The sequence below is a fragment of the Ascaphus truei genome, chromosome 1, assembly GCF_040206685.1.
Source record: "Ascaphus truei isolate aAscTru1 chromosome 1, aAscTru1.hap1, whole genome shotgun sequence".
Classification (NCBI taxonomy): domain Eukaryota; kingdom Metazoa; phylum Chordata; class Amphibia; order Anura; family Ascaphidae; genus Ascaphus; species Ascaphus truei.
Window position 1 is genome coordinate 441,768,069 of NC_134483.1, and position 15,177 is coordinate 441,783,245.

Sequence of the window (15,177 nt, forward strand, 5' to 3'; positions counted from 1 at the left end):
CACGCTGGCCACACACATTGTCGCAATGTGTCTTATCGTGGCGAGCGTGAGCATGCCCACCCGCTCAGCGCCACCCTGAACGAGGACTTAGGGCTCGTCCAGGGTGGCGCTGAGCGGGCGCGCCCGCTCGACACGTTGTGACAATGCACGTGGTCTGCGTGAGCAGGTGTTTGCGTCTGCTTGGCGCTCAGCCGCTTGCCAAGCGAGCAAATCAGCTGTGACGTAGAGGCCACGCCCCCAGACGAACGCACACCCAGCCGGCCAGGAAAAGCACGGCCAAGCAGGGCGCAGCGCCGGAGCGCCTCTACCCACCCTGGACGAGGCCTTAGGGAGTTTGGAGACACCTTATCTGTGATTCCAGTAACCTCTTCATGGGATTTGGCACTGTTATGGAAGTTATTGAGAATACGAGTGCCCCCTTCTCAGATTTCCACTGTTGGTTCACACTTTATTGAGAATATATTGCACCATATTATATTTTTCTATTTGTTTGGGGGTGATGATATCTGTACTTCCCAATTTTTCAAAATCATCTTAAGCAAATGCAAACAGAAAATAAAGCGATGCATTAAAACAAACCTCCGTTTAAAAAAAATGTCTACCTTTTTATAACTCAGGTTCTGTTTTATTTTATTTCACTGCTTTTATTTGTAACTTATTTTGACTGACCCACACAAGTTTTAGTTTTTCTTATCCCTTTCGTTTTGCCGCTTCAGCTGTTTAGACGCTGCCATCTGCTGAAGTGCAGGCAGCCCCTCGCAGAACGCTCACAAACAGCTCGGAACGCTCCAAGACTGACCATTATCACGTCACAAGAGGGCAGCTGTTCTTCGCGATCCTCTTTCCTCCCTCCCGGCCGCCGTAGCTTTGCATGACGTCTCCGCGGGCTGTGCTGCCATTGGCTAATTTCAATAGTCGCGGGCTACTTGAACTGAGAAAGCGGTGAACGGCGCAGCGCGGGGACATTAGAGGACGCAGAAGCAGTGCTGAGCGGGGGCCCTGTAGCCAGTACAGAGGGAGTGTGTGTATACTGTATATAAGAATAACGAGAACTCGGGGCAGCCCTGCGTCCGGTACAGGGATATAATATATATATATATATATATATATATATATATATATATATATATACACACACACGGAGGATCCCCCACTCGCCCCCGGAGCAGCAGCAGCAGCAGTATGTCGGGGCCGCTGCTGCGGGATGAGAACCAGGAGAATGTACAGCCCAGGAAGCACATCGCCTCCCTGAACTCGGGCCCGGCAGGCCGCACCGTGCTGGGTGTGCTGCAGGGGAACCAGCGGGGCCGGGTGCAGGCGCTGAGAAGCGCCAAGCACACCCTACAACAGCAGCAGCAGCAGCAGCAAAGCCAGGTGCGTGCAGCGGTCTGATCACCCTGTGTATTTGGGGGGTGGGGGTTCAGGGCAAGGCCCTGCTGCTATTTCCCCACCCCGATCTCCCTACCAGTGCAGCGTGCAGTCTTTCTCTAGCAGCGAATTGTTCCGTCCCAACCTTTGTTGGTTTCTGATTATCATGGCTGTTGTTTTGCATGTCTGTAAGGGTGTACATGCCCAGTACACGCTGACCATGCTGCAGCTCCCCAGCAGTGAGGTTACACTTCTGGCCTGGGAGGGTGCGGTGTAACCAATAGATCAATCCCGCCAATTTCACTTCCAATAAAGCTCAATCATGTCCCGTCCTGATTGATAACTGGATTGCATCCTACAGAATACTTTTAATTCCGTGTTATGCACTTTGATTGCACTATGGAGCTCTGGTGCCCGGGTTCTCCGAGCTTGGGCTTCTGCTCTTGGTGGTTAAAATGATATCTAAACTATTTAAAGTGTCTAGATGGCTATATAGATATATATCACTACATCTTGTCTTTAGTCCGCCATTTCAGAAATGCAGATGAGCTGTGACCTGTGGGTCTTGACCCAAAGAGCAGCCTTATTATAGAAGGGGCAGTGTGGTCTACTCCCCTGACTGCCTGATACCCTGTCTGCAGTTGTTGTCCTGCCTATTCTGGACAAGAGAACTGCTGAAAATAACATCAATCGGACTTTAAAAAAAGTGTCTGTGTGGCGCCAAGCACCCTGTGCTGATCCCTTTAGGTCCTAGTATGGGTTACCTTATCTCCTATTCACTGCATTGTGTAGAGTAGCACAGTCATGTCTACAAATGGCTGTTGTTCCACCGGCTACTGCATGTGCCCAAGTAGCCTTGGCTGTTGCCATGCAAACTCACAAGGTCTTTCTTGTGTACCTTGTCCCGTCTCCAATGCCCCACTGACTTCTGCATTGTGTTGCCATATCTGATTTTTACACTTGTCCTGCAGTTTAATCTACAGCTACATTTTGTGCATTTCCTTCTAATGCAATGCGATTTCCATGAACACCACTAAGTCAATAGGCCATTAGTCTGCAGTACTAGGAAGGCGTTAAACGCACATATAAAATATATTATGCACATTTGTGGCACTTTAAGTATTTTTAAGAGTTGTGGGTATGGTTTACCCTCAAACGTGGTACTCCACTTATCAGGCACTTTCCTTGTATGTTGTGTATCAGTTGGCAATGTGTGCAGGTCTGGTGATTCACATTCACGCTTCCACTGCATATGACTTCCGTGTTCTGTGGCGACACTCTGTACTTATTTAGGGCTTTCTAATTGGAATTTTTTTATTCTTTAGACTTGTGGCCCCAATGATGAAAACTATGGCACGATCCCACCCGGAAAAGTATGTAGCAAACAGCCTGCTTTCACTATCCATGTCGATGAGCCGGACTGCGCAAGCAAGAGACCCGTTTCTAAAAAGGCTGTCCTAGATGGAAATCTTCTTGGATTAAGTTCATTAGCAACATCTCTTGGATCCAGGAAACCGCTGGTGCCTATTGAGTTTTCGATGGATGTTAGTTTTGGTAGGTTTGATAAGTTATTAAATACTACTTAGTTTGTCAAAAGTTCATGTTGAGACCTTTTTTGCCTTTGACTTGGCCTGTCATGGGAATAACCAAAGTGTTTTAGCCTCCCTTCCTGGTGTATAATCAAGCAAAAACAGATCGTCTATCCAAAGGGCAATCTAAATTTAAGATCTCTTAATATCAATTATTTTCTTGAGTTGGGAAAATAGGGCCTAGTGTGCTGCCATGCTTTTAACATACCCTCTACATCGTATTAAATTTGTTGTACTATTAAAACTTCGCTTCTGCACAATTGGGTTGCTAAAGTTTTTTATTTTTTATTTTAGACAATTCAAGGTACTTGTTTAGTCCACGTACCTTGAATTGTCTAAAATAAAAACTTTAGCAACCTAATTGTGCAGAAGTGAAGTTTTAATAGTATCCCTAATCCAGCATGCCATTTTTTGGTGGTGTAATTGATTGGCTTGCTGCTAAATTATATCAACACATCACTTTTTTTATTTTTATGGATTAAAACTACCAACTAACTGACTTTTTAATTTTTTGTTTCTTGCCTTCAGATTCCCCTATGGATATGTCAATCATAGTTGACGAAGAAAAGCCTGTCAGAAGTAATGAAGTGCCAGATTACGCGGACGACATTCACACTTATCTAAGGGAAATGGAGGTAATCGCCCTCCTTGACTAAAATGGCTGTCCTGTCTGATGGCAGGTTTTAGAACTTGTCTCAGATTTGTGAGAATGGATGATTAAATTTGGCATTGAGCCTCCTAGACCAAGCTGTATGTATGGCTGTTTCTGTTCCTCCAGGATGTGGGTGTAAAGGACTGATATTGTGGATCCCTTTGACTGTAAGCACCATGTAGCTGTTCTATACAGTTTTCCCTATAACTAAACATTTTTGTTTGTATGCAACCTCTTTTCAACTCTTCAGTGTGCATATGGACTGTGAGTTTTTTTTTTTTTACCTCTGCAATCTAATATATATATTCCCCCCCCCCCCCCCCCTAGGTGAAATGTAAGCCAAAAGTTAATTACATGAAGAAACAACCAGACATAACAAACAGCATGCGGGCCATCCTCGTTGATTGGCTGGTGGAGGTCGGTGAAGAGTATAAGCTACAGAACGAGACCTTGTACCTGGCTGTGAATTATATTGACCGGTTCCTTTCCTCCATGTCTGTGCTGAGGGGGAAGCTTCAGCTGGTTGGCACTGCTGCTATGCTCTTGGCATCGTAAGTTAACTTTGCAGCCACTTTGACCACTCCTGCAAAGATCCCTTAAGTGTTTTCCGCATGTAGAACATTGAAAGGCTGATATTTGAGTGCTATTTATTTAACTACGCTAAAAAAATAATTAAAATGAAATGTTTGTACTTTATTTATTTTTAACCAAACCTTTCAAACATGGCCTTAACACAGCTTCTCTCGATCAGTCCTAACTTGCTTTAGTACCTTTTTTTGTAGGCAAGACAATGCACTGCATTACTAGGCACACATTTGCACTTTTGTGGATATGCCGTAAGATGGTTATCCCTAAAACATGGCCTGGCTGTGTCCTAAGCAGAAGGTAGAGTAACACTGGGCCAATGATTTGAAATGCTCATTTTCTGAACTGTGGGCACATGTTTGTCAACTAATTCTGAAACGCTTATGGTTGCTTATGAAGGTAGAAAGTAACCTACATGTGTCTGATTTAAAAAAAAAAAAAAAAAATCCCTCTGTCAGGTTATTTGATAAACTGGCTGGCTACGATGTGGTAATATCTAGACGTGTGCCTAAAATGCAATTAAGAAGCATTTCAGAACTGGGTGAGAATTTCTGTCAAAGGCCAAGTAGAAAAAGACGTTCCTGGATATTCAGTTGAGAACTCCACGAGTTGGGCTAAGGCCCCAGTGCGCGCGTCTGGGTGTCTGGCGGCGCATGTTCCCGGCAGCGCAACCTGGACTACAGACAGCGTGCGACAGGGGGCGCGGCAATGTCACACGGCTGGTTCGCCCTCATTGGCTGACGTGGCCAGCACTCCGTTGCCACCAGAAAAGACAATCTTTCTGCAGGCAGCTACTGGGGCAGGCCCCATAGAGGGCCGTACCTTGTATGTGCCGCGCATGCGGCCTCTGGTGACCTAGTCTAAAGGGCATGAATCAGTAACTAATATTCAATTACAAAAGACCAGCCTGTATCTCAGTTGATGAATAGATGTAGTAGGGAGCGGGAAACCATACGAAGAGAAGGGAAAAAATAGTACAGCACTGTTTGGCAAAATAAGCAGTTTATGAGCAATAATCTGCACACATACTCGCATGCAGACAGTGAGTTAGAGCATGTCACACAAAGTGTACAGGAACAGTGGTCCCACATTGAGGAAAGACGCCCAGCTGTCTGGTGTTTCTTGCGGCCGCATTTAGGAGCACCGGTGGCGGAGCGTCCCCACTCCCACCAAGCGCTATCCCTGGAGAGGAAGGAGCGGTGAGATTGTATCTTGCCTGAACCTCCCAGTTTCTCACTGCCTGATATTCACTGTTTTATTGTAAGTGCGCACTTGTGAAGTGCGTTTAACTTAATTAAACTATAGTGTCTGCGCTATGGTGTTTCTCCGTTCCCTGCTTTAGTGCACTCTATCCTTCTAACCTGGTCCTCAGGTTCCTCTACGTGGGACCACTCTTCCTGTACACTTTGTGACATGCTCTCACTCACTGCCTGCATGTGAGTATAACGTGTGCAGATTATTGCTCATAAACTGCTTATTTTGCCAAACAGTGCTGTACTATTTTTTCCCTTTTCTTTTTGTATGGTTTCCCGCTCCCTGCTACATCCATTCATCACGTTCCAAGGGAAACAAAGACTTTCCTTTTTTTGCCTAGGTTGAGTGGGTATATTTCATATATTTATCCTGGCATTTTCCTTTTTGTGGGTAACTTCATTCATTTATTCAGTTTTCTTGGTTACCAGTGGGTGTCACCATTGTATTGTTCTCTCCTGTTCACTCTGTTATCATCTACACTTGAGCGCCAGTCCTGGTTATTTTTTTAGCTATTGTATCTCAGTTGGGAGGTATTAATATCTGCAGATACAACTGGGTGTTTAAGATTTACCTGTTTGTCATAGTTCTGGTAGTGTTGACTGAATATTTTTTTTCATTGTAGAAAATTTGAGGAAATCTATCCACCAGAAGTAGCAGAGTTTGTTTACATCACAGATGACACATACACCAAGAAACAGGTTCTCAAAATGGAGCATTTGGTACTCAAAGTCCTCTCCTTTGACCTTGCTGCTCCTACCATCCAGCAGTACCTCACTCAGTACTTTCTACGTAATCCAGTGGCTCTCAAAGTGGAAAGCTTAAGTATGGTAAGAAAGAAAAAAGAAAAAAAATTATGTATACTTAAACCCATGACTTCAATTGCTAGCACTTAATCCTTTGACATCTCCCATATAAATTATCAAAGGGCCTGGTGTTGGGGGATGGCGACAACTCTGAGCTGGAATGTCAGGTGCAGATTGTGGTCATGTGCGCACTAAACTAGTGATCACATGACCTAGAAGGTGCAACCTTGAAGGAATCTGGACCCTACAGTTGTATGGTTTAGTTAAGTTATAGTAAATGGGTAACTTCACAAATAGAATTCCTTTTATATATTACTAGTGGTTGGCAAGATCATAAAGTAGTTACCATATCAATTTGATGAGACTGGTGACTAAAACAATTTTATACTCGGTTTGGATATAGATGAGATCATTTTTGGTTGTGATCTTGGTTGTAGATGTGACTTTACTAAATCCTTCTAGTAACTGTAAAATCAATCTAGCTCAGGGTTCTAGGAACTCTTTTCTGACTTTAATTCCATCCAGTAGCATCTTCAATGGTTCTGTGCAAATAGTTCTAAGTGTTAACAGCACTTGGTCAAGTTGTAATGTTGCATTCATAATGTGCTAAATAACAAAATATAGTGGGTGGTAAAGGGGAAACACTCCTGTGACAGAGCTCCTATAGCTTAAAGGTGTAACTGACCATGAAGCTCGTCTCCAAGAATTAAATAACCTCAGCTTGACACTTGCTTTAATTTGTTCCCTCATAGTACCTGGGAGAACTCAGCCTGGTTGATTCAGAGTCTTTCCTGAAATATTTGCCATCAGTTGTTGCTGCTGCAGCCTTTGTCCTGGCCAACTACACAATCAATGGCTCAACATTGGTAAGTCTTCTGGTTTGTGTTTAGCTGTTGGTTGGTTTTTAAAAGAAACCAACATACCTGTCTGAGCTTTACCTATGAATACATTTCTTGTTTCTGTCTCTCTGCAAAGAAAAGGCAGGTAGAAGTGGTGGGTAACTCCTGATTAAAAGGGTGAAGGCTTTCAGGACCACAAAAAATCCTTTTGGGCAATTTATTTTGTTTATTTTTTTAAACTTTCTGCTGGCCTACTACTGGCAGGTGTGAAAAAAATATATCACTCTTACCATTGCCATATTGTGTAATGGAAACACAATCGCACATTTTGCTACCCTAGCTCAATGGTCTTTAGTGTGTAGCTTTTGTTTATCACATGATGTTTTTAAAGAGGCAAATAAAAATATTTTTTTGTGCTAAATGCAGGAAGTCTAGAGCTGACCCCCATTAATTTCAGTTCCAGGGACCCCCTGCTTCCAGAGGTACTTTCTTCCGTAGTGTGTGCCGGTAGCCACTCCAGGGTTCACTATATGGCTGCTTTTCAAAGCTTGCAGACCAATAGGAAGATGACGGCATGTTAACCAGTGCAGTTTCCTATTGGCCCAGGTGACGAGTAAGCTGAATACGGTTGAGCTAGTCACCCCCTTTGCAGGCGAGCATCTCTGGAAGCAGGGGGTCCCCTTAATTTCAACTAACGGGGCTCTACTCCAGAGACCTGCTGCTTCTAATATGTAAATGTAATTTAATTTTTCCCCCCAAAAAACAAACCTGGGTTGCTCTTTTAAATATGTTACACCACAATTATCCAGACAGCTTTAGCCTGTAAAATTTTATAATTGTGGTTATACCTACAATTGTTCATCACTTTCCTTGGGAAACCCCAGCCTTGCCTGCTTTGTGTATAACCAAGGGGAATACGTTCCTTTTCCACATCACTACAATGTGGGTTTACTTGAGGGGAGCTGAAAGCTGTAATATATTTACAGGAACCACTTTAACATAATCCTATTACATGGCAAACTAATGTCTGCACCTGGGATACAGGTGCATAGCAATGTGTTGCCAACTTTAAGTCCCAGTCACAAGGGGTTGCAATACTTTCCTAGTCTGCTTGGTCGCCAACTTCATTGTAAAATCAATGGTTCTGTTAGTTGGAAGTGACCATTTCCCTCATACTATTGTCTTCTAGATATAAGAATTTGTTCTTGTATAGCACAGTCCCTGCCCTGTAGAGCTTACAATCTGTTTTTGGTGCCTGAGGCACAGGGAGATAGTGACTTGCCCAAGGTCACAAGGAGCTGACACCTGGAATTGAAGCAGTTTCTCCTGCTTCAAACTCCGTGCCAGTCTGATGCTGTGTGATTGAGCTTCAGTTTAGCTCATACTTAACCAATGTCAAGTCAGTATTTTGTTAAATTCTAAAACAAGTGGTAGAGGCTGTAGCAAAATTGTAATAGCCATGTTTCTCAAACAATTTATTGTGCGACATTGCTCTAACTAAATGTTAACTCTGATTCCAACATTAGCCAGATTCCCTGGTCCTGCTCACTAAATACAACCTTGAAAGCCTCAAACACTGTATTCTGGATCTACACCAGACCTACCTCGCGGCAGCAACCCACCAACAGCAAGCTGTGCGTGAGAAGTACAAGCATGCAAAGTAAGTGATCTGAAATGTAGGGAGGCCTCTGTAATTCGCTTACCTTCTCTCTGGCAATGGTCATGTGTCGCCATGGCAACACACCAAATGATGCGTCGGGGGTGATGTCACATGACCCGAGACGGCATTTGACGTTGAGTCATTGGAGATGGTGGGGGGTGAATACTGCCACTCCCGGACAGGGGAGCGCAGCTCAAGTTTGCGCAACCCTTCTCTATTCTGTAGTCCAGTGGCTCCCAACTTTATACATTTCATTTTCTGCAAACCGTTAACCTTCTTGCTTTCTCGACAACAGTTTGACCGATCCCAAGCAAAGTAGCTGCCAAATTCAGTCATACCCCACAAAGCTTTGCTGCTGTGAATATAAAGCACTGTGGGGAGTAACTGGACGCTCCTGCTGTAACTGAAATCCAGGCTAAAATGCTGTTGGGGGTGGGGGTCCTTGCTAAGTGTGCAATCTTCACACACTCTGGAAACCATTATACTGCCTGGGAACTGCCATTACTTGTTTTGTTTTCTGAACCCCTTGCACATGTAACTCCTGCTGGTAACCACTGCCGTAGTCAGTTGGTGAGAGGATTATAGTAAACTGCAACATCAGTTTCAAATATTGTACCCACCTTTCTGTGTACAAGATCCTGTCCTATAGGAGGATCTATGCATCATTTTTTAAGCTATTTACTGTACACAGGTGCATAATGTTCTTGACTAGTATTTAGGAGTAGTCGGATAGTAACCAGTGACGCCATTAATGGGGGACCATGTTAATCTTTGCTATCATTTTTTAAATTAGCTTTTATTAGTTCTGGAGTAATTTGACCACATGCCTTGCATCATTTTGTACACATGTAACACTTTCTGCCCTGGGCACATTTAAAACAGGATCTAAAACTTCTTTTCCATTTTTAGGTATCATGGTGTATCGGTCATTGATCCTCCAGAGACACTGTCTATATTTTTATAATACCAAGAAATGGACTTTTATAATGTATATTCTGATACAAGCACATGATGTACAGTTTTTTTACTATGGAGGCATAAACTGTTTTTTCTACCGCAATCAAACTTCAGAACTGCTATGATCTGTGGTGAATGCAAGAATTATGAAACAAAGTTCTCTTTTTGTTTTTATGGTTTTAAATTGTAAATTTGTGTATGCAATCTTGTTTTAGATATATTGGCTTAGCTATGCTCCTCTTTATGAAGCTATTGCGGGCAGACTCGATTTAACCAGGCAGTTAGCATATTGTTTATCTGGCTCTGTATATTCATCACTGTTTTTGAGAATAAATGTTAACTAAACAGCAGTTCATGTCTGCCATGACTTGATCTTAAAGGGCTTTAACTCTGTGCAGTGCGACATTGACACATGTGGGAATAGCAGATAATCCTTAACCACAGCAGTTATGTTTTGTTACATTTATGCAAACCATGCAATGTGTAGGTGTTTGTTTGAGGTGGGTGTGAAGAGATGCATGTTAAAGTACACCCATCACATTAAGCAGGTTTCAAATGAGCATTTTTAATTACAGGGCAGGTATGATGTACCCCTTTCTCGTGTATCCCATGGAGCTAGTGGTTCATTCCAGTCCACTAAAATTTGATTCAATAACAATGTATTGAGGTTTAAATGTTCAATTTCTTAATGGCCAGTCAAACATCTAGAGCTGTGCTTTGAAGTCTAGATTTGCCCAGAAATGGAATGGCAGGGGCCAGAAATCCATGTTACATAGTAGATGTTGAAAAGACACGCATCCAAGTTCAATCTATGCTAAATTTAAACGACATACTTTATCCTATATCCGTACTTACACTATAATCCAGAGGAAGGCAAACAAAAACCCCAGTGAAATCATCCAATGATCTCATAAAGGGAATAATAAATTCCCGACCCAAAGAATTGCCTCAGATCAACATCCTTCCCATGTTTTTCTTTTGGTATATCCCTGCATACCTTTCCTTTCTAAATACATGTCCAACTTTTTTTTTTAACTCTATTGTATCCACCTGTCCAACATTTTTTTTAACTCTATTGTATCCATCAGTCTCCATTGGTAATGAATTTCACATTTTAACTGACCCCCTTTTGTAGCTGGTGACATCTCCTTTCCTCCAACCTTAAGGGATGACCCAGAGTTCCTTTGTACTGCCCGTGGGATGAATAGTTCTTTTGAAAGCTCCTTGTACACTCCCTGAATATTTGTATATAGTTATCATATCCCCCCCCCCTTAGGAACCTTTTCTAATATAAGTAAATCTAATTTAGCTAGCATCTCCTCATAAGTTATTATCCATCCCCTTAATTTGGTGGCTCTTCTCTGCACTCTAGTTCCATAATGTCTTTTCTAAGGAGTGATGCACAAAATTGTACTCCATCTTCAAGGAGTTCTTACTAATGCTTTATAAAGGGACATCATTTTGTTCCCTTCATTGCCTGTTTAATACAAGATAATATCTTCTTTGCCTTTGCAGCTACTGCATGACAATGGGCACTATTGCTAAGCCTGCTGTCTACAAACACTCCTAAATCCTTCAAGAATTCCCCTAATTTATCACCATTTAATTTTGTATGTTGCCTGTTCTTGCTTCCCAAATGCATAACCTTACATTTATCTGTATTAAACATCTGCCTTTTACCTGCTGACGTTTCCAGTCTCTCCAAGCCCTTCTGGACAGAAATTACATCCTGCTCTGATTCTACAACCTTAAACAATTTAGTATCATCTGCAAAGATGGACACACTGCTCTCTATGCCAACCTAAAGGTCATTAATAAACCAGTTAAAAAGCAGGGGTACCAATCCCCGAGGTACTCCACTCACAACTTTAGCCCAACCTGAAAAAGTTCCATTTATGACAACCATCTATCCTTCAACCAGTTTTCAATCCAGGTGCATATATTTTTACTGAGCTCAATTTGCTTTATTTTGTACACTAACCTTAGTTGAACTGTATCAAGGCTTTACAACTGCAGTTAACCAATTGTTTAATATAGATTGCCTTCCTCCTGCAGCACTACTATTGAAATGTATGCTTGCCTTGTAAATTAGGCAAATTTTTGTTTAATACCTCTGCTTTTGCCTTGTCTTCAATCTGCCTGCTCATCATGCTGAAAGGGTTTTGAATTTTATTTTCGTTTTATGGTACTTAAATAACTTAAGGTTGATCTTCCTTTCTATTGCAATTCCTTTTTGTTCATTATCCATTTTTTGCTAATTTGATTGCAAAAGGGGCAATTTGTTACATTCATTTATAATTCGGATACGATGCCTTTGTCCCTTGTGATTTAAGAATCTAAATACCTGCCTCTTCCATTTCCTCCCTGACCTGTTTAGCCACATTGGTTTTGACTGCTTTTTATAGTTATTACCCAAGGGTATACACCAAATGCACTTTTCTAACAATGTTTTAAAGACTGCCCATTTATCTTCCACATTTTCCCCTGTGAAATCATCCCCCACTTATACCTTGGTTTATAAAATTACCTTGGTTTATAAAATTTAAAGTTTTTTTTTTTTTTTTTTTTTTTTTTTTTTTAATTCAAGTAATTTATTTTTGATTAATTTAAAATGAGACATGGTTGAGATCTGTTACCCAAATGTTCCCAGACTTGAATATTTGTTACTGCTTCTACATTGTTTGGTATGACCAAATCCAGTATTGCCCTGCTCCTGGTTGGTTCCTCAATATTTGGGTCATGTAATTGTATTTAAGTACCCCCAAAAACCTGTTTCTTTTGTTATGCTAATCTCATTGCCCCAGTCTGTCTGGATAATTAAGATTACCATTATGCAAACATGGCATAGTTTTGATGCCTTCTCCATTTGCTTAAGTATTTTAGCTTCCTCAATCTCACTGATATTTGATGGTATATAGCATATCATTACAAACATTTTCTTTATACTTTTACCTCAACTTCTACCTCCTCCAAGGTGTCTACATTTTCACAATTCCCTTCATAAACCTATAACCTTACAACTGGTTATAGATCCAGTTTAATATAAGCATACTCAACCTCTTTTTTGCTCAATTCTTCTGAAAAATGGAATAACCCTCTAAATTAACTGCCCAGTCATGAGTTTCATTCCACCATGTTTCAGTAACATCTATAATCATACTGCTCCCTTGCAGCTATTAATCCAAGCTCCCCCATTTACTCTCAGGCTTCTTGCATTAGCAAGCATGCATTTAGTCTGTACTATGATCTTATCTGCTCCTCCCCATTCTGCACCAATTGGGTTTAATCTTTAGAAGTTTTCTAGTATTTACTGTGTCTTGCTGCTTGTCAAACTTGCACTTTCCCCATTCTACTTCCATAGCCCCCTTGCTATTTTCCTATTCTATTTAGTTTATCTGTTTCTTTTCCCTCCCCCCCCATCCTAATTTAAAATCTTCTCCAACTTTTTTTTAACATTATCATACCTAGCACAGAAGATCCCTCTTCATTGTGTTACAATCTGGCCCTAGCAAAGATTGCATCTCAAGGAGTCCCAGTGCCCACAACCCTCCTTCCTACACTACTTTAATGCATGGCTAACAATCTCCAACTGCCTCCCTGGGCTAGTGCCTGGCACTAGTATTTCAGAAAATATTGACTGACAGCTATTATAGTAGGTTCCTGTTCACCTATTAAGGTGCCATGCCGTACAGCAGGGGGGCGCAAACTTTTTTCCCTGCGCCCCCCTGCCGGCTGTCCCCTCACTCCCGCGCCCCCCCTAACCCCAACTTACCCTCGCACCGGCGTAATGACGTCACGTTGCCATAGCAACGTGACGTCACATGACCGCGCAGCGTCATTTTAACGCCGCGTTGCCATGGCGACGTCGGGAGGAAGCCGCCGGAGCCACGGGTAAGTATGGTTTACAGAGGCCCTGCAGCTCCCCCGGCACTTAATTTAAGTGCCTTCAGGAAGCGCGCGGGGCCTCTGTAAACCCCGCGCCCCCCGTCGGCAGTCTCGCGCCCCCCCTGGGGGTCGCGCCCCACAGATTGCGCACCGCTGCCGTACAGGGTATAGCTGCCAATCACTGCAGCCGCTTCTGGCAACATGCACCATAATGCCATGCAGATGTAAGACATTGTGAGCTTTAACATGGAAACCTCCAGTTAGCAAGGTAGCACTGCTTGCAGGAACCATGCCTGCCATTGGTCAAAACAGACTAAAAGCTGGGCTTTTTCAGTCCTGGCGAGAACAAGGGTCTATATTGTTTAAGATATGGGGGGGAGTGCTTTGACATGGGGAGGGACTATCTGTGATGCTTAGTAAACACTATGTAATAATTGTTTACTATTTTGGCTTGGGTTGCCCACTAGTGACTAACACAGCACCTTGTGGGCTATTTCAAATGTTGGTAGGTAGACAATACTGGCAGAGGATTATGCAGCTGAACCTTGACCAACAATCTAAAACATTAGCAAATGGTTGCATGTGGGTGTGGAATCATATTTATGGTTTTGCTCTATACTGTACATTTGAGATGTATCATTGACAGTACACTACTGTCAACTAATACATTCATCTATTGCTGTGTAAGAACATCACTAATACTGTAGGTGTTAGCAGTCCAATGGGAACCTGTTGTCATTAAGAATGTGTACATAGTCTCTAAATTAAGAAGCAACAATACAAAGAGGTAAACTTAATCACTCCATGTAATTTTACTTTTTGCAACCTGTTAAAAATAACAGCCTGGACACTGAATATAAGTCTTGGCTTCTTGTTTGTTAAGAAAATTATGAAGCCACTAAGTAACACTGGCCAACTGCACACTTTGCCACTTTCCCTGTTAAGGGCCAAGTGATGGTAATGATTGGACATTTGGCCCATATATAAGTGCTGCTATTCCACAACACATTTGAAGTTACTATGCAATAGTACTGCTTGGTAAATATTGGTCTCTAATGATACCCCACCTGCATCACAAATAGCAGCAATTCCCTCTTGCTTGTCTATATGAACTATTTAAGAGACAATACCATCTTGTTCCACCTTGATAATATCAGTGACCTACCTAAGTCTCCTCTGTGGCATTTATTTATTTATTTTATAAACCTAAATGACAGTTTAAAGTTAGATTTGGGAGTGATTGCTTTTGACTACTCCCTTTGTATGTGATCAGCAAGTGCTTGTATAGCCCGAGTCACCTTAGCGTTTTAGTAGTTCTCGAGTGACAGGGTGATCAGGGAAAAGAAAGCCTTTCACATGGTCCTGTTCTGAGGCCCCTAAGAGATACAACTGGCTGACTTGGGATTGCACCTTTTAAATTCTATAGCTGTACCCTGAATATATACATGGTTTCACATGCTGGGAAATTAATATGGTTCTAGCCATGAACATTCAGCAAATTAATTTTTAGGAGATGCACTTTTAAAAACTAGAGCAATAAGAAATTTGCTTAATCTGTCCTTCCAACAACATCTTGACATTTTTT

The 15,177-nt window shown here is 42.1% G+C and overlaps 1 protein-coding gene across 1 annotated transcript; it reads left to right on the forward strand.

Annotated features, from left to right (window-relative positions):
* Positions 1 to 905: 905 nt before the first annotated feature.
* Positions 906 to 11,465, forward strand: CCNA2 (cyclin A2). The gene is made up of 8 exons (XM_075616046.1): positions 906 to 1,374; positions 2,694 to 2,922; positions 3,486 to 3,592; positions 3,937 to 4,160; positions 6,071 to 6,275; positions 7,004 to 7,117; positions 8,617 to 8,750; positions 9,660 to 11,465. The coding sequence occupies exons 1-8, from the start codon at positions 1,183 to 1,185 to the stop codon at positions 9,712 to 9,714; spliced, it is 1,260 nt and encodes a 419-aa protein (XP_075472161.1). The 5' UTR covers positions 906 to 1,182; the 3' UTR covers positions 9,715 to 11,465.
* Positions 11,466 to 15,177: the final 3,712 nt, after the last annotated feature.

What these genes read in the sequence shown, in the direction of transcription:
- CCNA2 (XM_075616046.1), top strand. Translation starts at nt 1,183, where the DNA reads ATGTCGGGGCCGCTGCTGCGGGATGAGAACCAGGAGAATGTACAGCCC. An exon ending in AGCAGCAGCAGCAAAGCCAG is followed by an intron (nt 1,375 to 2,693) that starts GTGCGTGCAGCG and finishes TTTATTCTTTAG; the next exon opens with ACTTGTGGCCCCAATGATGA. An exon ending in GCTGCTATGCTCTTGGCATC is followed by an intron (nt 4,161 to 6,070) that starts GTAAGTTAACTT and finishes TTTTCATTGTAG; the next exon opens with AAAATTTGAGGAAATCTATC.